Source organism: Doryrhamphus excisus, linkage group LG4, assembly GCF_037039965.1.
Source record: "Doryrhamphus excisus strain RoL-2023G ecotype Guam linkage group LG4, RoL_Dexc_Guam_v1.1, whole genome shotgun sequence".
NCBI classification, from domain to species: Eukaryota; Metazoa; Chordata; class Actinopteri; order Syngnathiformes; family Syngnathidae; genus Doryrhamphus; species Doryrhamphus excisus.
In genome coordinates this window covers 22,594,164-22,616,422 of record NC_136360.1, presented here as the reverse complement: position 1 = coordinate 22,616,422, position 22,259 = coordinate 22,594,164, and the positions used below count along the sequence as shown (strand labels likewise).

General features: G+C 36.1%; 2 protein-coding genes across 2 annotated transcripts in view; both read right to left on the bottom strand.

Annotated features, from left to right (window-relative positions):
- Nucleotides 1-129: 129 nt before the first annotated feature.
- ndufa7 (NADH:ubiquinone oxidoreductase subunit A7) lies at nucleotides 130-4,381 on the bottom strand. Its single transcript, XM_058073473.2, has 4 exons — nucleotides 4,260-4,381; nucleotides 3,970-4,019; nucleotides 413-550; nucleotides 130-335 (listed from the first exon to the last, which is right to left on the bottom strand). Exons 1-4 carry the CDS (start codon nucleotides 4,308-4,310, stop codon nucleotides 245-247), a joined length of 330 nt encoding a protein of 109 aa, XP_057929456.2. The 5' UTR covers nucleotides 4,311-4,381; the 3' UTR covers nucleotides 130-244.
- A 1,532-nt stretch (nucleotides 4,382-5,913) lies between these two features.
- mast3b (microtubule associated serine/threonine kinase 3b) overlaps nucleotides 5,914-22,259 on the bottom strand; it is a 60,974-nt gene continuing 44,628 nt past the window's right edge. Inside the window, exons 13-29 of the mRNA XM_078790372.1 lie at nucleotides 21,827-21,918; nucleotides 21,485-21,693; nucleotides 21,234-21,372; nucleotides 19,839-19,971; nucleotides 19,590-19,755; nucleotides 18,049-18,150; nucleotides 17,843-17,965; nucleotides 17,661-17,773; nucleotides 16,816-16,982; nucleotides 14,672-14,793; nucleotides 14,399-14,599; nucleotides 11,464-11,690; nucleotides 11,265-11,387; nucleotides 9,978-10,114; nucleotides 9,685-9,869; nucleotides 8,921-9,623; nucleotides 5,914-8,746 (exon numbers count right to left, since the gene is read on the bottom strand). Coding sequence (XP_078646498.1) covers nucleotides 8,401-8,746; nucleotides 8,921-9,623; nucleotides 9,685-9,869; nucleotides 9,978-10,114; nucleotides 11,265-11,387; nucleotides 11,464-11,690; nucleotides 14,399-14,599; nucleotides 14,672-14,793; nucleotides 16,816-16,982; nucleotides 17,661-17,773; nucleotides 17,843-17,965; nucleotides 18,049-18,150; nucleotides 19,590-19,755; nucleotides 19,839-19,971; nucleotides 21,234-21,372; nucleotides 21,485-21,693; nucleotides 21,827-21,918 — 3,288 coding nt within the window. The 3' untranslated portion in view covers nucleotides 5,914-8,400. The remainder of the gene's footprint in view (nucleotides 8,747-8,920; nucleotides 9,624-9,684; nucleotides 9,870-9,977; nucleotides 10,115-11,264; nucleotides 11,388-11,463; nucleotides 11,691-14,398; nucleotides 14,600-14,671; nucleotides 14,794-16,815; nucleotides 16,983-17,660; nucleotides 17,774-17,842; nucleotides 17,966-18,048; nucleotides 18,151-19,589; nucleotides 19,756-19,838; nucleotides 19,972-21,233; nucleotides 21,373-21,484; nucleotides 21,694-21,826; nucleotides 21,919-22,259) is intronic.

Here is a 22,259-nt window from a genome sequence, read left to right as displayed (position 1 = left end):
TAATTTTTTTTTGTCGTGATTTTGTCAGAGGTTGGAATTGAACTCGTGGCTCCAAGCTGTGAGGCCTTCGTGCTAACCACTAATCCACCGTGCAGCAAAAATTGGTAAATGAACATCTTAAATCAATATTTCAAGTGATTTTATTTGCACTTTGGGAATATACAATATACAGGACGCTGAACAGAGCTCTGCGTGGGTGTGTAGTGGGTGTGGGTACGGTGGGGTTTCCAAAGGGTCGTTCCTCTCAGAGGTACGGCTCGTCTGTGGAGAGCTCCGGCTCCTTGTACACACCCCCGGGGGTCACTGGAGGCTTGGCCGCCACAGCAGCAACTTGGCTGGAAAACAAGAATTTGTAAACAACCCAACATGAATGATATTGATAAGATGATATTGGAGGGACTCGAACATTCACCCGCCAGCAGTGAGCGCCTTCTGTGAAGACATGACAACCATGGGAGGTGTGGACTCTCTGCGTCCATCTCTGGTGAAATAGTAGTTGCTGGCAAACTTGTGGCTCGGCCCGACCGGCAGCTTAGGCGGCGGCTGCGTTCTAGAGGGGGAAATATGGTCGGTACAAATATGAATACAGTGGAACCCCCGTTTAAGTCCCACGTTTATGGCGGCAGTCCTGGTCCACCGTGTTGTTGTTGCTGCAAAGTGTCCGCTTGAGCTGGCAGCAATATGAATTTTGAGACCCAAAGATGTCATTTTGATGTCAACAGGCATTTTAATATTGTCTTCATCATCATTATTATTATTATTATAACTAGGAAGTGTGGCATGACAAGAACGTGACTTCCTGTTCAGTGCAAAGTAAGCTGCAAGATAAATTACCAAAAAAAAAGTGGAAGTACAAACACACATTACTGTCACAGAATCATTAAAATGTCAATTTTGCATATTAATATTGTCTTTTTCATCATTATTATGACTAGGAAGTGTGGCATGATAAAGTGACTTCCTGTTCAGTGCAAAGTAAGCTGCAAGAAAATTACCAAAAAAAAACGCATTACTGCCATAGCATCATCACAATGTCAATTTTGCATGTTAATATTATCTTCTTCATCATTATTATGATTATGACTAAGAAGTGTGGCATGATAAAGTGACTTCCTGTTCAGTGCAAAGTAAGCTGCAAGAAAATTACCAAAAAAAACACATTACTGCCATAGCATCATCACAATGTCAATTTTGCATTTTAATATTGTCTTCATCATTATTATTATTATTATGACTAGGAAGTGTGGCATGACAACAAAGTGACTTCCTGTTCAGTGCAAAGTAAGCTGAAAGATGAATTGTATAAAAAGTATAAAATGTCAATTTTGCATTTTAATATTGTCCTCTTCATCATTATTATTATGACTAGGAAGCGTGGCATGACAAGTGACTTCCTGTTCAGTGCAAAGTAAGCTGCAAGATAAATTACCCCCAAAAAATCAGGAACTAAAAACACACATTACTGTCATAGCATCATTAAAATGTCAATTTTGCATTTTAATATTGTCCTCTTCATCATTATTATTATGACTAGGAAGCGTGGCATGACAACAAAGTGACTTCCTGTTCAGTGCAAAGTAAGCTGAAAGATGAATTGTATAAAAAGTATAAAAGTATAAAATGTCAATTTTGCATTTTAATATTGTCCTCTTCATCATTATTATTATGACTAGGAAGCGTGGCATGACAACAAAGTGACTTCCTGTTCAGTGCAAAGTAAGCTGAAAGATAAATTATCCCAAAAAAACAGGAACTAGAAACACACATTACTGTCATAGCATCATTAAAATGTCAATTTTGCATTTTAATATTGTCTTCTTCATCATCATTATTATTATTATGACTAGGAAGCATTGCATGACAACAGAGTGACTTCCTGTTCAGTGCAAAGTAAGCTGCAAGATAAATTACAAAAAAACAGGAACTAAAAACACATATTACTGTCATAGCATTATTAAAATGTCAATTTTGCATTTTAATATTGTCTTCTTCGACATTATTATTATGACTAGGAAGCGTGGCATGACAACAAAGTGACTTCCTGTTCAGTGCAAAGTAAGCTGAAAGATAAATTATCCCAAAAAAACAGGAACTAGAAACACACATTATTGTTATAGCATTATTAAAATGTCAATTTTGCATTTTAATAGTCTTCTTCATCATTATTATGACTAGGAAGCGTGGCATGACAACAAAGTGACTTCCTGTTCAGTGCAAAGTAAGCTGAAAGATAAATTACCATAATAAATCTGGAACTAGAAACACACATTACTGTCATAGCATCATTAAAATGTCAATTTTGCATTTTAATATTGTCTTCTTCATCATCATTATTATTATTATTGTCATTAGGAAGCATTGCATGACAACAGAGTGACTTCCTGTTCAGTGCAAAGTAATATGCAAGATAAATTACAAAAAAAACAGGAACTAAAAACACATATTACTGTCATAGCATTATTAAAATGTCAATTTTGCATTTTAATATTGTCTTCTTCGACATTATTATTATGACTAGGAAGCGTGGCATGACAACAAAGTGGCTTCCTGTTCAGTGCAAAGTAAGCTGAAAGATAAATTACCCCAAAAAAACAGGAACTAGAAACACACATTACTGTTATAGCATTATTAAAATGTCAATTTTGCATTTTAATAGTCTTCTTCATCATTATTATGACTAGGAAGCGTGGCATGACAACAAAGTGACTTCCTGTTCAGTGCAAAGTAAGCTGAAAGATAAATTACCATAATAAATCTGGAACTAGAAACACACATTACTGTCATAGCATCATTAAAATGTCAATTTTGCATTTTAATATTGTCTTCTTCATCATCATTATTATTATTATTGTCACTAGGAAGCATTGCATGACAACAGAGTGACTTCCTGTTCAGTGCAAAGTAATATGCAAGATAAATTACAAAAAAAAACAGGAACTAAAAACACATATTACTGTCATAGCATTATTAAAATGTCAATTTTGCATTTTAATATTGTCTTCTTCGACATTATTATTATGACTAGGAAGCGTGGCATGACAACAAAGTGACTTCCTGTTCAGTGCAAAGTAAGCTGAAAGATAAATTATCCCAAAAAAACAGGAACTAGAAACACACATTACTGTTATAGCATTATTAAAATGTCAATTTTGCATTTTAATAGTCTTCTTCATCATTATTATGACTAGGAAGCGTGGCATGACAACAAAGTGACTTCCTGTTCAGTGCAAAGTAAGCTGAAAGATAAATTACCATAATAAATCTGGAACTAGAAACAGACATTACTGTCATAGCATCATTAAAATGTCAATTTTGCATTTTAATATTGTCTTCTTCATCATCATTATTATTATTATTATGACTAGGAAGCATTGCATGACAACAGAGTGACTTCCTGTTCAGTGCAAAGTAATATGCAAGATAAATTACAAAAAAAAACAGGAACTAAAAACACATATTACTGTCATAGCATTATTAAAATGTCAATTTTGCATTTTAATATTGTCTTCTTGGACATTATTATTATGAATAGGAAGCGTGGCATGACAACAAAGTGACTTCCTGTTCAGTGCAAAGTAAGCTGAAAGATAAATTACCCCAAAAAACAGGAACTAGAATCACACATTACTGTAATAGCGTCATTAAAATGTTAATTTTGAATATTAATGGCTGCCATCAAGATTAATACTCCATACTCCCAAGTGTTTATTTGCAATGGTTAACTTCTTCTTACACTTACACAGTACTGACTGAAGTATTGGTACTTAAGGTTCATCCCCAAAGATAACCACCTTGGGACCAAGTATTCGTCATTGCAGTTAAGGCATTTTATTGTTTTAATGTCATAATAGACATAAAAGACAACAATGGCCAGTTAGCGGTATGAAACAATGCACCACTTTTGAGTAGTAGAGGAGTTACAACGGCACTTCCGGTTTTGTCTCCATCCTCTCATATTGATAAACTCACCTCTTGGCTACCTCTTCGTACCGTAGTTGGAGCTTACTCTGAAGGTCATGCTAAAAATAATAATAAAACAGAACTACATTAACAGATTTGTAAAGGGTTTAATAAAGACCAATCTTACATGCGAAGTCATGAAATACTATCGACGGTCTTCCTAGCAAGCAGACGCTGACCCTTTAGCTGCCTTCTAATTAAACCCGCTCAGCAATAATTGCAATATATGTCAAAACTACATAAAAATAATAATGGTCCTGTTCTGGAGTTGAAGACGTGTCAAAGTTTAAATGACTTACCCCTGATAGAAAATTTCGAAGCCTTTGAATAATTTTGGTAGCAGTCGCCATGTTTGCTGTTATGAAGGGCACGCGCTTCTTCGCCTCCTTTTGGTAGCCAATGTTGTTCTCTAGGCAATACTGTCACCTGGTGGCGCGGAAGGATTACTGCATCTTGTATGTATTTAATTTAATTTATATATATATATAAAATAAAAAATAAAAAATTAAAATATTAACAAATATTAATTATATTAAATATTAATATATATACCAGTCTTCAATGCTTCTGCTATACCCTCCACTTTTTCAGTGCTTTGCAAAAGCTCTGATAAAACATTAAATTATTATAAATTATAAATTAATTAATTAATCAAAATTATTTTTTATTTATTAATAAATTATTAAATAAATGTTTAATGTTCATTTTTATTTTTCAACACAAAATAAGATGGAAAAATAAATAAGCAAATCAAAAAACAAATGAAACAAATTAATTTTTATTTATTATTAAATTATTAAATGTTTAATGTTCATTTTTATTTTTCAACACAAAATAAGATGGAAAAATAAATAAGCAAATCAAAAAACAAATGAAACAAATTAATTTTTATTTATTATTAAATTACTAAATAAATGTTTAATGTTAATTTGTATTTTCTGACACAAAATAAGATGGAAAAATAAATAAGCAAATCAAAAAACAAATGAACAAATTAATTTTTTATTTATTATTACATTATTAAATAAATGTTTAATGTTAATTTTTATTTTTCAACACAAAATAAGATGGAAAAATAAATAGGAAAATCAAAAAACTAATGAAATAAATGAACAAATTATTTTTTATTTATTATTACATTATTAAATAAATGTTTAATGTTAATTTTTATTTTTCAACACAAAATAAGATGGAAAAATAAATAGGCAAATCAAAAAACTAATGAAATAAATGAACAAATTATTTTTTTATTTATTATTACATTATTAAATAAATGTTTAATGTTAATTTTTATTTTTCAACACAAAATAAGATGGAAAAATAAATAGGCAAATCAAAAAACTAATGAAATAAATGAACAAATTATTTTTTATTTATGATTAAATTATTAAATAAATGTTTAATGTTAATTTTTATTTTTTGACACAAAATAAGATAGAAAAATAAATAAGCAAATCAAAAAACAAATGAAACAAATGAAAAATTTTTTAAATTTATTATTAAATTATTGAATAAATGTTTAATGTTAATTTTTATTTTTTGACACAAAATAAATTAAATTGAAATTAAATTTCATATCAAGGCGGGGGCCACAAACTAGCGTCCCGCGGCCCTGCTTTGGTAAGTATGGAAATTACTATAATTAATAAAATACAAATACGTCAAACACAAGATAGATCCAGGAGAAATACAAATTTTTTTATTTATTACAACATGAAAACACAGTACCGGGCGACGGCGCCAATATACCATGCAGTCAAGTATTACACAATGTGTGCTTTTCTCATGCAGCATGCACTGAACAGAAGAATCCACAGGAGAACACGTGCACGTTTACACTTCAACCCGCCAGTATCACATGTGCCTTTTTATCACATGTTGACCACAGTTATATACTCAAAATGATTCGATTCTTTCATTGAAGATTGCACAAGAGTCGAGTATCTTAATTTGAATCTTTTTTTTTTTTGTATGTTTTTGCATGTAATAATGTAATAATTGTAATAAGAGATGTAATAATTGAACTCAAATGACCTTTTGCACCATATTCTAATTTAGTGAGATGGTGTAAGGGGTTTTTGCAGTGAATTCCTATTATGTTATTTTATTGAGTGTTTTTTTGAATTTGCAATGATCCTATAATTTGTAAAAAAAAAAGTCTCTTGCAGAAAAAAAAAAACGTAAAAATATACCAAGAGCCCAATAATCCACTTGTCTTATTCAAAAAAAAAAAAACATAACAACCCTGTTTTATACGCACTTGTAAACACATCACAAGTCATTTTCAGCATGGAGATTTTGCATTAATATTACTGTATTACAAATAAAACAAATATTTACGTGTAAATTTAATTTGTGGTATGAAATAGGGTAGTTTCATTATAGATCACACACAAAAAAAAAACAAAAAAAAAACTGTACAGTACATTATATCGCAGGTTTGTAAACAATTCCATCACACGCTCGGTGCGGACTTGAACACAACATTAAAAGGTTTCTAATTTGAACTGGACATGGAAAGGCTTTGGTGTGGGTGTTTAAATCCATATAACCATGACTACATCACTTAGGGGGGGGGTAAAAGTAAAAGTATCCTCTACTCAATCTTATCCCAATAATAATAATAATAATAATAGCAACTTAAGCGATAATCCCTCCTGTTTGCTACTAGTCGTCATTTTCCCGGCGCATACCATTTTTGAAAATATACATTTGTACAACACACACACTTTTTTTTTGTTCAAACACACATTTTTCATTGACTTTCCATATTTAGTGGTACAAAATATATGTGTACTCCGCTGTAAACATCCCGACACTCTTCATGTTTGTTAACACACACACATATACAAGCTTATATGAGAATAAACATACAAAATATTATTTATTACTAATATTATGTAAAATAAAGGTTGCAAAGAACCTCAATTTTGGCTTTTTATGGAGCACATCAGAACATAAGAACATCCAAAATCCAAAAAAAGATGATCCTAACCTCTGAAGATATGCTGATTTTGCTGTGACTTTGCATTCATTCACATAAAAAAAAACTGTTGTGAGCACGAATCCGTATATGAGGCATCCTATTCTGCAGCCTATAATAATGTCTTTGTGTTGCGTTTATGGAATCCAAAGCAAAAATAGACATTCATTTATTCATTTTGCTGGAGCCTATCCCAGCTGTCTTCAGAGCGAGAGAGGCGGGGTACACCCTGGACTGGTCGCCAGCCAGCCAATCACAGGGCACATTATAGACAAACAACCATTCACACTCGCATTCATAACTATGGACAATTTGGAGTCGCTAATTAACCTAGCATGTTTTTGGAATGTGGGAGGAAACCGGAGTACCCGGAGAAAACCCACACATGCACGGGGAGAACATGCAAACTCCACACAGAGATGGCCGATGGTGGGGAAAGACAAAATAAGAAGCCAAAAAGTTACCACTTCCACACAAAATAGGAGAACTCATTCATTTTTGTACCGCTTTTCCTCACGAGGGTCGCGGGGGTGCTGGAGCCTATCCCAGCTGTGCAGCCCTGGTTCAGTATTTTTTTCATCAAAATAGTAGTCATGCCAAAATGTCGTGTTGCTGCTGGATGTTCACAGATATTGTCGTGGGGGTGCATGTTTTTGTAATGTGGGAGGAAAACGGAGTACCCGGAAAAAAACCCACGCATGCACGGGGAGAACATGCAAACTCCACACAGAGATAGCCGAGGATGGAATCGAACTCAGGTCTCCTAGCTGTGAAGCCTGTGTGCTAACCACTCGGCCGCTGTGCAGCCCTGGTTCAGTATATTTTTCATCAAAAATGTTGTGTTGCTGCTGGATGTTCACAGTATCCGAGTGATACTGTCGTGGGGGTGCTGGAGCCTATCCCAGCTGTCTTCGGGCGAGAGAGGCGGGGTACACCCTGGACTGGTGGCCAGCCAATCACAGGGCACATATAGACAAACAACCATTCACACTCACATTCATACCTATGGACAATTTGGAGTCGCTAATTAACCTAGCATGTGGAATTGAACTCGGGTCTGCGTGTTAACCACTCATCCACCGTGCAGCCCTAAAAAAAAAAGACATGAAACATGATATTACAGATGAAGGATTCTGGACATCAACATCTAATGGAAGCTAAACGTGGGGAATAAAAACATTTTGGTCCAGTAACAATTCCCAGCTTTATCAAACTATTTTGTACCACAGCAATTTATTTAAAAATATACATTTATTAAAAAAAAAAAAAAAAAAAACATTTTATGGATACAAAAAAAGTTGAGCCTCGGCTGTTCAACCAACAAGAACTTCCTTCTTCTCCGCTTTAGAACTGTAATAAATACGAGCAGCAGCTCCAACAAAAGCTAATATTTACAGTACAAAAAATTCAAGTAAAATCTCAAGAGTCTTCCTCCTCCCTCCGAGTGAGACCAGTCGTCACTTTTTCACCTCCTCCATCTCCCGTCTGCACTCCGGCTTCTCTGCCGAAGGTCCGATTTGAGCGGAAGTGGCTTCTTCCTGATTGCGGCTCTTATTGTGAAGGGGCTCCGCCTGCTGTGATGACATGACCGTAAGCTCCTGTTGGGACTCCTCCCCGTCGGAGCACGGCTCCCACTCGTCCTGCTCCTCGCTCTCCGTCGAGCCCTGCACGGCAATCTGGGGCACCAGGGTGAACCTCCTCACGATGGGTCCCGGCGGATCCGCCTCCTCGCTGTTTTGGGTTCCAGCGAAAGCCGTCCTGTGCTGCAGCTGTTGTCGGGCTTGGGTTTGAGTCGTGGGTTTGTGGCCGCCGCCGCCCCCGCCGCCGCCGCCGCCCCCGCCGCCGCCGCCGCCCCCGCCGCCGCCGCCCCCGCCGCCCCCGCCGCCCCCGCCGCCGCTGTGTCCGCCGCCCCCGCCGTGTCCGTCCCCCCCGCCGCTGTGTCCGCCGCCCCCGCCGCTGTGTCCGCCGCCGCCGCCCCCGCCGCCGCCGCCCCCGCCGCCGCCGCCCCCGCTCTTCTCTTCCGGCTCGTCGAAGCTCACTTCCTGCACCGCCTCCTGCTTTTTGAAGGAGTCCCGGCGCTCGGAGAGGTTGAGCTTCCGCATCACCACGAGCTGCTCGGATCGCTCCAGCCCCGAGTCCCACAGCCTCTGGGCGCCCAAGTAGCTCCCCAGGCGGCTGTGGTCAACCCCCAAATGGGACCCCGACACGGCCCCCTCGGCTTCAAAGTCGACGAGCAGATCCCCTTCGCCGTAAAACGGCACTTCCAGGGTGTGCCTGCGGGGGGTGTACGACTTCTTATCGGCGTGGTAAATCCCAGACAGCTTCTCCGCCGACTGGACTCTCTTGAGGAGCGGCGACCGAGGCGGCTCGGCGCTGCGAGGCCGCACGACGTGTCTGACGATCGTCGGCGGCGACAGGGTTTTGCCGTGGAAGTGAAGCGTCTTGGCGAAGCCCGGCAGCGGCGAGGGGGAGCGCTGTGGAGAAAGCGGCTGTGCCGAGGACGACGAGGAGCAGGCGAGAGGCGAAGGCGGGATGTTGCTGGTCGACTTCCGGCGCCCGACTTTGGTGTAGCGCTGAGTGCTGAGCTTGGAGCCCAACCCGTGGAGGGAGCTGGGGCGGATGTGGGCCGCGGGGGAACTGGGAGAACTGGAGCAAGGAGACGTGCTCTGAGGAGAATTATCTGGGAGAAAAAACAATTCATTATTTGAAGTTCTGACGTCGGAAGAACAGCAAAGACTCACCAAAGACCTGATGGTCCGGCGCGGGGCTTCGGCAGGGGGTGGAGGGGCCGGGGGAGAGGCTGTGCGTCGGCGATCCTGGAAGACTCTCGCTGGAGGAAACCGAATGGTGGAGCCCCGACGAGAAGCTGCGACTGCTGTGCATGACCGTGCTCTGCTTGGAGAGCTTCTTCAAGATGCTGCGTCTCCTAAAGCGTGACAACAAACCATTTGGTTTCAGATCCAGACCAGGTTCCCAGGCCTTACCCGCCGGACACCCGAGCCGGTACCCCCAAAATCAACCCTTCCCGGCTCACCTATCGTAGTTATCCCTCCTCCGGCTCTTCTTGCTGCGGCGAGCCATCTTGCCTTTGTGTTTCGTCTTTCGAGCCGGACCGACTTTGATGGACGTGTTCTCCAGCGCGATGGTCTGGAGCGCCACCTTGCTGCCACTCTGTGGGTTTACGCATTCGTACGGGTACCCATTTATTCGGTTGTCACCCCATTGGAAATGACAGGAGGTCACTCGCGGTTTCAGCTTACAAACTTAATTCATCACACGGCGACTTAACACTCAAAACTTGCACCTACAATAACTATATTAATTATATTATACTACATTATTTCTACTATGATTCTATTATAATTCTATTATACTACATTCATTATTATTTTAACTAATTAATTAACTATTAATTAATGACAAAAATAAAATAATAATTAATAGTTAATTAATAATAAAATAATAATTAATAGTTAATTAATAATAATAATTAATAGTTAATTAATAATAAAAAAATAATTAATAGTTAATTATAATTTTTTATTTTTTATTATTAATGAAAATATTTTTTAAACAGTTTCATTTAAATCTCGTATTAATATAGTATAATAGTTATATAATTCATTTAAAAAAAAATAGTTAAATAATAATAATAATTAATAGTTAATTAATAATAAAAAATAATTAGTTAATTATTATTTTTCATTTTGCATGACTAGTTTCATTTTAATCTCGTATCAATATAGTATAATAGTTATATAATTAATTAAAAAATAATTAATAGTTAATAATAAAAAGAAAATAATAAATAGTTAATTAATAATAATAATTAATAGTTAATTGATAATAAAAAATTATTAATAGCCAATTATTATTTTAAATAATTTATTAACTATTATTATTATTAGTTTATTATTATTATTCAACTATTAATTATTTTTTATTATTAATTAACTATTAATTATTTTTTATTAATTATATAACTATTATACTATATTAATACGAGATTAAAATGAACGTTTTTTAAAAAATATTTTCCTATAATGCCTTGTGCCGGAGCAAAGCATTTCATTGGACGAAAAGCGGCACAGAAAATGGATGGCTTTGGCTACACCAGACGAATCCAGAGGGAGGCGCTCCTTGCAGGCACCGATGAATCCTCGGCTTAGATGCATTGAATTATGGGAAAACTTTTTTCCTTCCATTTTCAAAATGACTTGTATATTTCACATAACACATTTTGAGTGTTAAGCCGCTGCGTGATGACTTTCGTGTTCTTTGCAAGACACCATGAGGCAGACTGTTTTGTTGCCAGTTGTACCTTCAACAGGAGCTCAATCATCTCGGTGTGAACCAGGCCTTGCACGGACTCCCCGTTCACATGAGTGATCAGGTCCCCGGTGCGAAGACCTGCCTGGTAGGCTGGGCTGCCTTCATCCACACTCTGCAGCAACAACAACACCGCATGATGACGTCAAAAATAACGAGTCAAATTGAAAAAGTCGTACGAGAGCACCCACCGACACCATGTGATGCACCGTGTAGACGTCGCTGTCGCCCATGTAGACGCGGATGGCCTGCACCGTGAAGCCATACTTCTTGCCGGACGTGTGGATGATGATGGGCGGCTTGAAGCTACCGGGACTGAGGGACAGGTCGCGGCTGGGGGAGGAGTCCCGAGAGGAGGGGTTGGAGGACAGTGAACGTGGGGAGATCGGACTGGCCTGGAGGCCAATAGGGGAGTCATCTGAAACGCACACGAGATCTCAGATTGAATATTCATATTCATATCTCACATTCATACCTATGGACAATTTGGAGTCGCTGATTAACTTAGCATTGTCAAGGGTGGAATTGAACTCGGGTCTCCTAGCTGTGAGACCTGCATGCTAACCACTTGCCGAAGGACTATTTTTGTTGTGGTTGTTTTTTTTTTTTTTTATTTGTCGCAACAAAAATGCATTTTTAAAGTCCTTCAGTGTGGCTGCACGGTGGTTAAGTGGTTAGCATGCAGGCCTCACAACTAGGAGATCACAGGGCACATATAGACAAACAACCATTCACACTCACATTCATACCTATGGACAATTTGGAGTCTGCAATTAACCTAGCATGGTCGAGGGTGGAATTGAACTCGGGTTTCCTAGCTGTGAGACCTGCATGCTAACCACTTGCCGAAGGACTTTAAAAATGCTATTTTTGTTGTGGGTTTTTTTTTTTTTTTTTCACAACAAAAATGCATTTTTAAAGTCCTTCAGTATGGCTGCACGGTGGTTAAGTGGTTAGCATGCAGGCCTCACAACTAGGAGATCACAGGGCACATATAGACAAACAACCATTCACACTCACATTCATACCTATGGACAATTTGGAGTCTGCAATTAACCTAGCATGGTCGAGGGTGGAATTGAACTCGGGTTTCCTAGCTGTGAGACCTGCATGCTAACCACTTGCCGAAGGACTTTAAAAATGCTATTTTTGTTGTGGGTTTTTTTTTTTTTTCACAACAAAAATGCATTTTTAAAGTCCTTCAGTATGGCTGCACGGTGGTTAAGTGGTTAGCATGCAGGCCTCACAACTAGGAGATCACAGGGCACATATAGACAAACAACCATTCACACTCACATTCATACCTATGGACAATTTGGAGTCTGCAATTAACCTAGCATGGTCGAGGGTGGAATTGAACTTGGGTCTCCTAGCTGTGAGACCTGCATGCTAACCACTTGCCGAAGGACTTTAAAAATGCTATTTTTGTTGTGGTTTTTTTTTTTTTTTCACAACAAAAATGCATTTTTAAAGTCCTTCAGTGTGGCTGCACGGTGGTTAAGTGGTTAGCATGCAGGCCTCACAACTAGGAGATCACAGGGCACATATAGACAAACAACCATTCACACTCACATTCATACCTATGGACAATTTGGAGTCGCCGATTAACTTAGCATTGTCGAGGGTGGAATTGAACTCGGGTCTCCTAGCTGTGAGACCTGCATGCTAACCACTTGCCGAAGGACTTTAAAAATGCTATTTTTGTTGTGTTTTTTTTTTTTTTTTTTTCACAACAAAAATGCATTTTTAAAGTCCTTCAGTGTGGCTGCACGGTGGTTAAGTGGTTAGCATGCAGGCCTCACAACTAGGACATCACAGGGCACATATAGACAAACAACCATTCACACTCACATTCATACCTATGGACAATTTGGAGTCGCCGATTAACTTAGCATTGTCGAGGGTGGAATTGAACTCGGGTTTCCTAGCTGTGAGACCTGCATGCTAACCACTTGCCGAAGGACTTTAAAAATGCTAATTTTGTTGTGGTTGTTTTTTTTTTTTTTTTGATTTGTCACACAAAAATGCATTTTTAATGTCCTTCAGTATGGCTGCACGGTGGTTAAGTGGTTAGCATGCAGGCCTCACAACTAGGAGATCACAGGGCACATATAGACAAACCACCATTCACACTCACATTCATACCTATGGACAATTTGGAGTCTGCAATTAACCTAGCATGGTCGAGGGTGGAATTGAACTCGGGTCTCCTAACTGTGAGACCTGCATGCTAACCACTCGCCGAAGGACTTTAAAAATGCTATTTTTGTTGTGGTTGTTTTTTTTTTTTGATTTGTCACAACAAAAATGCATTTTTAAAGTCCTTCAGTATGGCTGCACGGTGGTTAAGTGGTTAGCATGCAGGCCTCATAACTAGGAGATCACAGGGCACATATAGACAAACAACCATTCACACTCACATTCATACCTATGGACAATTTGGAGTCGCTAATTAACCTAGCATGGTCGAGGGTGGAATTGAACTCGGGTTTCCTAGCTGTGAGACCTGCATGCTAACCACTTTCCGAAGGACTTTAAAAATGCTAATTTTGTTGTGATTGTTTTTTTTTTTTTTTTTGATTTGTCACACAAAAATGCCTTTTTAAAGTCCTTCAGTATGGCTGCACGGTGGTTAAGTGGTTAGCATGCAGGCCTCACAACTTGGAGATCAGGATTTTAAAATTTTTAAAAATTTTGAAATTGTAAAATTTTTACATTTTTAAAATTAAATAAAAAAAACTTAAACTATACTAGGAAAGCAGGAAGTGAACAAATGTAACAGTTACTGTTTGAATTTCAAATTTGAATTTCAAATTTGAATTTCAATTGAAATGAAAAACTAAAATAATAAAATGAAATAAACTAAAATAAAAAAAACTTAAACTATATTAGGAAAGCAGGAAGTGAACAAATGTAACAGTTAGTGATTGTAAAAGTACCAGATGGAGGGGTAGGATTTAATAAGCTTTGCTTCTTCCTACTCCTTTTGGACATGTGGAACTGGGAACTGATTATGTGATGCATTCAATTGCAATCCGATGCATGTTCAACTGAAATAAAACCATTAGCATTAGCATTAGCAATTCTGATGAATCCCAACCAGTAACTGATGCCGACATTGAGTACCTGTGGTAATGATGAGAGACAGGGCTGAGACGGAGGCAGACTTGGGAACCTTTCCTCCACAGGGCAGCCTCTGTTTGTCCGGGGTCTCCAGCTGGTTACCAAAGCGTCGAGGGCCAGCCGGCTCTTTGGGGGAGGAGTGTTTGGCCCCGGTGCTGTTGCTGCGTATCCTGATTCGCCGCAGTTTGGAAACGACCACCTCAGCTGCAGGTTCGAGGATCAATGATGCGGCTTAAAAGACTAACTAAGACCTGAAAAGTTTGTGTTTGTGTTTACCCTCGTCGTCCGTGGAGACGGCAAAGCGGGGCATCATCTCCAAGCTGTGAGTGCTGCTCATCACCAGGGGGCTGCTGCTCCTTTCGGACTGGGAGGAGCTGGGTGACAGTCGGGGGCAAAGGCTGCGACAAACAACAACAATGGAGGTCAGGTCATCTAATGTTCACATGTTTATTGCTGTGTAAAAGAAAAGAAAAAAATAAGGAAAAAAAAACATTGGTAAAGGATAAAGATGTAAACATGTAAAAACTGTGTGCTTTCTAACAATGTACAGTGTGTGTACTGTACATAATACTTGTAGTATCATGTAATTATTAACTACTTATGGGTTTTTTGCCGTGTAAAAGAAAAAAATAAGTAAAAAATAAGAAAAAAAACATGATTGGTAAAGGATAAAGATGTAAACATGTAAAAACTGTGTGGTTTCTAACAAAGTACAGTGTGTGTACTGTACATAATACTTGTAGTATCATGTAATTATTAACTACTTATGGGTTTTTTGCTGTGTAAAAGAAAAAAATAAGTAAAAAATAAGTAAAAAATAAGAAAAAAAAACATGATTGGTAAAGGATAAAGATGTAAACATGTAAAAACTGTGGTTTCTAACAATGTACAGTGTGTGTACTGTACATAATACCTGTAGTATCATGTAATTATTAACTACTTGTGGGTTTTTTGCTGTGGAAAAGAAAAGAAAAAAATAAGTAAAAAAAAACAACAATTAAAAAAAACATGATTGGTAAAGGATAAAGATGTAAACATGTAAAAACTGTGTGGTTTCTAACAATATACAGTGAGTGTACTGTACATAATACCTGTAGTATCATGTAATTATTAACTACTTATGGGTTTTTTGCTGTGTAAAAAATAAGGAAAAAATAAGGAAAAAAACATGATTGGTAAAAAATAAAGATGTAAACATGTAAAAACTGTGTGCTTTCTAACAACATACAGTGTGTGTACTGTACATAATACCTGTAGTATCATGTAATTATTAACTACTTCCTTTTTTTTGCTGTGTAAAAGAAAAGAAAAAAATAAGGAAAAAATAAGTTTAAAAAAACATGATTGGTAAAGGATAAAGATGTAAACATGTAAAAACTGTGTGGTTTCTAACAATATACAGTGAGTGTACTGTACATAATACCTGTAGTATCATGTAATTATTAACTACTTATGGGTTTTTTGCTGTGTAAAAAATAAGGAAAAAATAAGGAAAAAAACATGATTGGTAAAAAATAAAGATGTAAACATGTAAAAACTGTGTGCTTTCTAACAATGTACAGTGTGTGTACTATACATAATACCTGTAGTATCAAGTAATTATTAACTACTTATGAGGTTTTTGCTGTGTAAAAAAAAGAAAACAATAAGTAAAAAATAAGTAAAAAAACATGATTGGTAAGGATAAAGATGTAAACATGTAAAAACTGTGTGGTTTCTAACAATATACAGTGAGTGTACTGTACATAATACCTGTAGTATCATGTAATTATTAACTACTTATGGGTTTTTTGCTGTGTAAAAGAAAAGAAAAAAATAAGTAAAAAAAAACAAAAACATGATTGGTAAAGGATAAAGATGTAAACATCAAACAATAACATCATGTAATTATTTGGGTTTTTTGCTGTGTAAAAAATAAGTAAAAAATGAGTAAAAAAATAAGTAAAAAATAAGAAAAAAAGTAAAAAATAAGAAAAAATAAGTAAAAAATAAGAAAAAAATAAGGAAAAAAAAAACAAAAACATAATTGGTAAAGGATAAAGATGTAAACATCAAACAACAACATCATGTAATTATTAACTACTTATGTTTTTTTTGCTGTGTAAAAAATAAGTAAAAAAATGAGTAAAAAAATAAGTAAAACATAAGAAAAAAATAAGTAAAAAATAAAAAAAAATAAGAAAAAATAAGTACAAAATAAGAAACAAATAAGAAAAAAATAAGTAAAAAATAAGAAAAAATAAGTAAAAAATAAGTAAAAAATAAGTAAAAAATAAGTAAAAAATAAATGAAAAATATGCTGTGAATGCTTAATCGTAAATGTGCAGGTATCCACGGAATACCTTCCTACAGTTTTTCCCAATGTGGGCAAACCACATGACCAGAAAGGAACAAAAAGACGTAGGCCAACTTGTATCTACCTGGCCATGCGCCCAGGAAGCCGGGGCTCAAGAACGCCCTCCGCTGGGCCTGCAGAGGGGCTGTGCCCTCCGACCTCCCCGCGCTCCTCTTTGTCCTCGCTGTGACTGCGGTCGGAAGAGAAGCTCAGGTTGGACGGCGTTGCCAGGTGTTCTGTGCTGCTGTAAACCTGAGAGAGCGGGCGACAAACCGACAAACGTCAGTTTCCTGCTGCTTTTATCAGGACATTGGAGTGCCTCGACAGATCTGGTTTCTGCTTTCATTTCGGAATTTGAGTTATGGGTTATGGCTGCAAATGGTAGCCTGTGTTTATATTTGGGACTATTTTTAATTGAGCTGCAATAAAAGCCTGTTGATGTGGAGATCATTAGTCATTATGATTGAAAATGCTTAATTTTATCTATAAAAATAAAAATAAAAATTTAAAAAAAATAAAAATGAAAAAAATTAAATAAAAATAAACATAAAATAAAATAAAACAAAATAAAAATTGAATAAAAATTGAATAAAAATTAAATAAAAATTAAATAAAAATAAAAAAATGAATAATGAATAAAAAAAAATAAAATTAAATTAAAAATAAAAAAATTAAAATTAAAATAAAATAAAAATGAAAATAAATAAATTAATTAATTAAAAATAAAATAAAATAAAAAAAATAAAATAAAAATAAAATAAAAACAATAAAAATAAAAAAATTAAAATAAAACAAAAAATAATTATTAAAAACAATTTTTTTTTACATTATACCTGAGAGAGCGGGCGACAAACCGACAAACGTCAGTTTCCTGCTGCTTTTATCAGCACATTCGAGTGCCTCGAAACATCTGGTTTCTGCTTTCATTACCTTGCTGAAACGATGCGACCAGGAAGCAAACTGCCTTATTTCCAGGGAAGACTCTTCATCATTGGTTTCCTCGTCCTCGTCCGATGCCATATGATGATAACGCTCTGATCGAGCTGAAATGATGCAAAAAAATGGTTAATACTTCATAAAAACAACCAAACCAAATCTCCAAAGCATCTTACTGTCAAAATAGCTGGTATCGTCCTCGGCGTCGAGCTGAGGGATGAATTCAGCTTTCTGTCGTAACAGTCCGTTCCAGTCCAAATCCGCAAAGAAGGCGTGTTGTTTGACCTCGGAGGCACCGCCTACAGCCAAAACATCATGTTAACATTTGCGTCGTTAAACACAAACAAAAAAAGCACCACGTTTATGTAACGGTGAGCAGTACCAGTTCCTAGTCTCTCCAGGGGGCTTTGCCTCAGCAGATGGGTGATCATGTCCTGGGCATCAGTTGGGAGGGCGTCGTCTCCTTCGGGCCAAATGATTTCATCTGAAAATGATACAATGACAAAAAATATGAAAAGCCGATTCTTCTCACAAATGACGGAATTTATTATTTATATTATATTTAGTATTTATATTTATTATTATTATCTATTTACACATGAAATACGTTTGTGGTTAGACCATCGAAAACCCGTTTACAACCTCATAAATACGGTTTTAAACATTATTAGAGCCCTCTAGACGTCAACTAACATCCCTATAGTCACATTTAAACATTATTAGAGCCATCTAGGTGTGAACTAACATCCTATAGTCACATTTAAACATTATTAGAGCCCTCTAGGTGTGAACTAACATCCCTATAGTCACATTTAAACATTATTAGAGCCCTCTAGGTGTGAACTAACATCCCTATAGTCACATTTAAACATTATTAGAGCCCTCTAGACGTCAACTAACATCCCTATAGTCACATTTAAACATTATTAGAGCCCTCTCTGTGTGAACTAACAACCCTATAGTCACATGTAAACATTATTAGAGCCCTCTAGGTGTGAACTAACATCCCTATAGTCACCTTAACACTTGTATTACATAAGATAGTAGACACAAAATAAGAGTAAATAAGTTGTGTATATAAAAGCCGATTTGCCTGTCTCACAAATGAATTAATTTATTATTTATATTATATTTATTATTTATATTTATTCATAATTATTTTATTATTTATAGAGTAATCCCTCATTTAGCGCAGTGAATTGGTTCCAGAGTTTGATCTATTTACAAATAATTGCAATAATTTTGACCATCAAAAACCTGTTTACAACCTTCTAAATATGGTTTTAAACATTATTAGAGCCCTCTCGGTGTGAACTAACATCCCTATAGTCACATTAACACTCTTATTACCCAAGATAGTAGACACAAAGTCAGAGTAAATAAGTCGTGTGTTTATATTTGGGGACTATTTAACTTAATTGAGCTGCAATAAAAGCCTGTTGCTGTGGAGATCAAGTCTGGTGCTTGTGTGTCTCACACTGTACATGACAGTAAGATGACTGATACCCAGTGATGACAATGTTTGTTTGTTAAATGCCTTATATTTGTATTTTAATTAATATAGTAATTATGATTGAAAATGCTTAATTTTATCTATAAAAATAAAAATAAACAGAAATAAAAATAAAATTAAAATAAAAATTAAAAAAATAAAATTTAAAATAAAAAAATAAAATCAAAATTAGAAAAAATTAAATAAAAAATAAAAAATAAAATTAATAAAAAATAATAAAATCAAATAAAAATAAAACAAAATAAAATAAAAAAAATAATAATTATGAAAAAAATATATATTTTTTTTTACCTGAAAATCGATGTATTTTTGACTGATAATAGACCAAATCAACCATACAACAGCATAGTTTATTCATATATTTCTGACAAAGTGTGATAAGAGTGACGACTGCATCGTTTTCTGCTCACCGCTGACAACCTGGCCAAACAGCTCCTCTGGAGTGTCGCCGAAAAACGGAACACATCCCACCAAGAACTCGTAGAGGATGATCCCCATGGCCCACCAGTCTACGGGCTTTCCATATCCCTGCCTGAGGATCACCTCCGGGGCGATGTACTCTGGAGTGCCACACACCTGCACAAACAGAAATTTAGAAAAATGTAGATTTAGAAAAAGAAAAACAAAGAACAGATGTTGCCAACTTTTCGCGGTCTGACCTGCTTGTCAACAAACTCTCTGGTGTCTTTCTCGATGTGACCCTCGTAGAGGTTGGTGGTCATGTTCATCAGGCCGATTTTTGATAGGCCAAAGTCTGTCAGCTTGATGTGACCCATGGATGTGATCAGCAAACTGTTGGGGGGGGGGGGGGGGGGGGTCACAGCAATCACATTCAAATTATCATTTACTTCTATAGCTACTGTGGTACATACAAAATAAATATATGGTATACGGATACTGGTTCAAAGTAATATGGTAATGGTTTTATTTCATTTGAACATGCATCAGATTGCAATTGAATGCATCACATAATCAGTTCCCAGTTCCACATGTCCAAAAGGAGTAGGAAGAAGCAAAGCTTATTAAATCCTACCCCTCCATCTGGTACTTTTACAATCAGTAACTGTTCCATTTGTTCACTTCCTGCTTTCCTAATATAGTTCAAGTTTTTTTATTTTAGTTTATTTCATTTTATTATTTTAGTTTTTCATTTCAATTGAAATTCAAATTTGAAATGCAAATTTTAATTCAAATTAAAAATTCTAATTTGACATTCAAATTGAATTTTTGAAATTTAAATTTAAATCTAATTTGAATTCAAATTCTAATTCAAATTTAAAATTCAAATTTGAAATTCAAATTGATTTTTTGAAATTTAAATTTAAATCTAATTTGAATTCAAATTTTAAATTCTAAATGTTAATTTGAATTCAAATTTTAAATTTAAATTTAGAATTTGAATTTAAATTTTAATTAAAAACTCCACACTGAGATGGCAGAGAGTGGAATCAAACTTGGGTCTCCAAAATTAAAATTAAAATTAAAATTAAAATTAAAATTAAAATTAAAATTAAAATTAAAATTAAAATTAAAATTAAAATTAAAATTAAAATTAAAATTAAAATTAAAATTAAAATTAAAATTTTAAATTCTTAATTTTAATTTGAATTAAAATTTTAATTTGAATTAAAATTTTAAATTCTTAATTTTAATTTGAATTAAAATTTTAATTTGAATTAAAATTTTAAATTCTTAATTTTAATTTGAATTAAAATTTTAAATTTAGAATTTAAAATTTTAATTTTAATTAAAAACTCCACACTGAGATGGCCGAGAGTGGAATCGAACTTGGGTCTCCAAAATTAAAATTAAAATTACATTTTGGAGACCCAAGTTTGATTCCACTCTCGGCCATCTCTGTGTGGAGTTTGCATGTTCTCCCCGTGCATGCGTGGGTTTTCTCCGGGTACTCCGGTTTCCTCCCACATTCCAAAAACATGCTAGGTTAATTAGCCACTCCAAATTGTCCATAGGTATGAATGTGAGTGTGAATGGTTGTTTGTCTATATGTGCCCCTGTGATTGGCCGGCCACCAGTCCAGGGTGTGTACTCACTTGTCGGGTTTTAGATCTCGGTGCACTATGCCGTAATTGTGAAGGTACTCCAGAGCCAGGACGGTTTCAGCAAAGTACATCCTTGTCATTTCCACAGGCAGTGGACCCATGTTCTTCAATAGGTTGGCACAATCTCCACCTTCAAAAGAAAAAGGTATTGAACCACAATGCGGGACCTCATGCTATTTAGAGTCCGCCCCCCCTTGGGGTATATTTATTTCATGTTAAGCTTCTCCTTAATTCCCTCTTACCCTCCACATACTCCATGACCATGCAGAGGTGACGTCTCGTCTCGAAAGAACAAAACATGGACACGACAAAGGGGTTCTCGGCAAAAGTCAAAATGTCTCTCTCCACAAACGCCTGCTGGATTTGGTTCCTCAGGACCAGGTTCTGACGATTTATCTTCTTCATTGCAAAGCGCTGGCGGGTCTCCTTGTGGCGGACCAGATACACGGCCCTGTCAAACATCAGGATTTTGCATTAGATAATAATAATAATAATAATAATAATAATAATACCCCCCCATGAGAGTTATATAATAACTGAAAGGAGGGGGGGGATAAGACAGGAAGTAGAAACAATCCTCTTACCCGTAGGCCCCGTTACTGATGAGTTTAATGGTCTCAAAATCACTCTCTAAAGGTTTCCGCCGTGTTGGGGTCACCGCCTGGGGGGTTTTATTCTACAGGGAAAGCAGAAACAGGAAAAATTTGACCCGGTCAGGTTGTTTTCTTGAAATATCTTCATAATAAAAACTTTTTTATCATTTCATATTCCTGGTATTCATTTTTTGATATCATGCCGTTCACATTTTTAACTTACCTTTTATACATTTTAAGAATTTTTTGTTTTTATGTTTTTCATATTTAGAGGGCTTTTATAATGTTTAAAATTTATTTAGAAGGTAATAAACAGGTTGTCTATGTCTTATATGTTGTATTTTGTCTTATTATGTCGACCATATTGGGTAATAGTAGTATAAAGATGACTGTGGGGTATCATTTCATATTTAGAGGGCTTTCA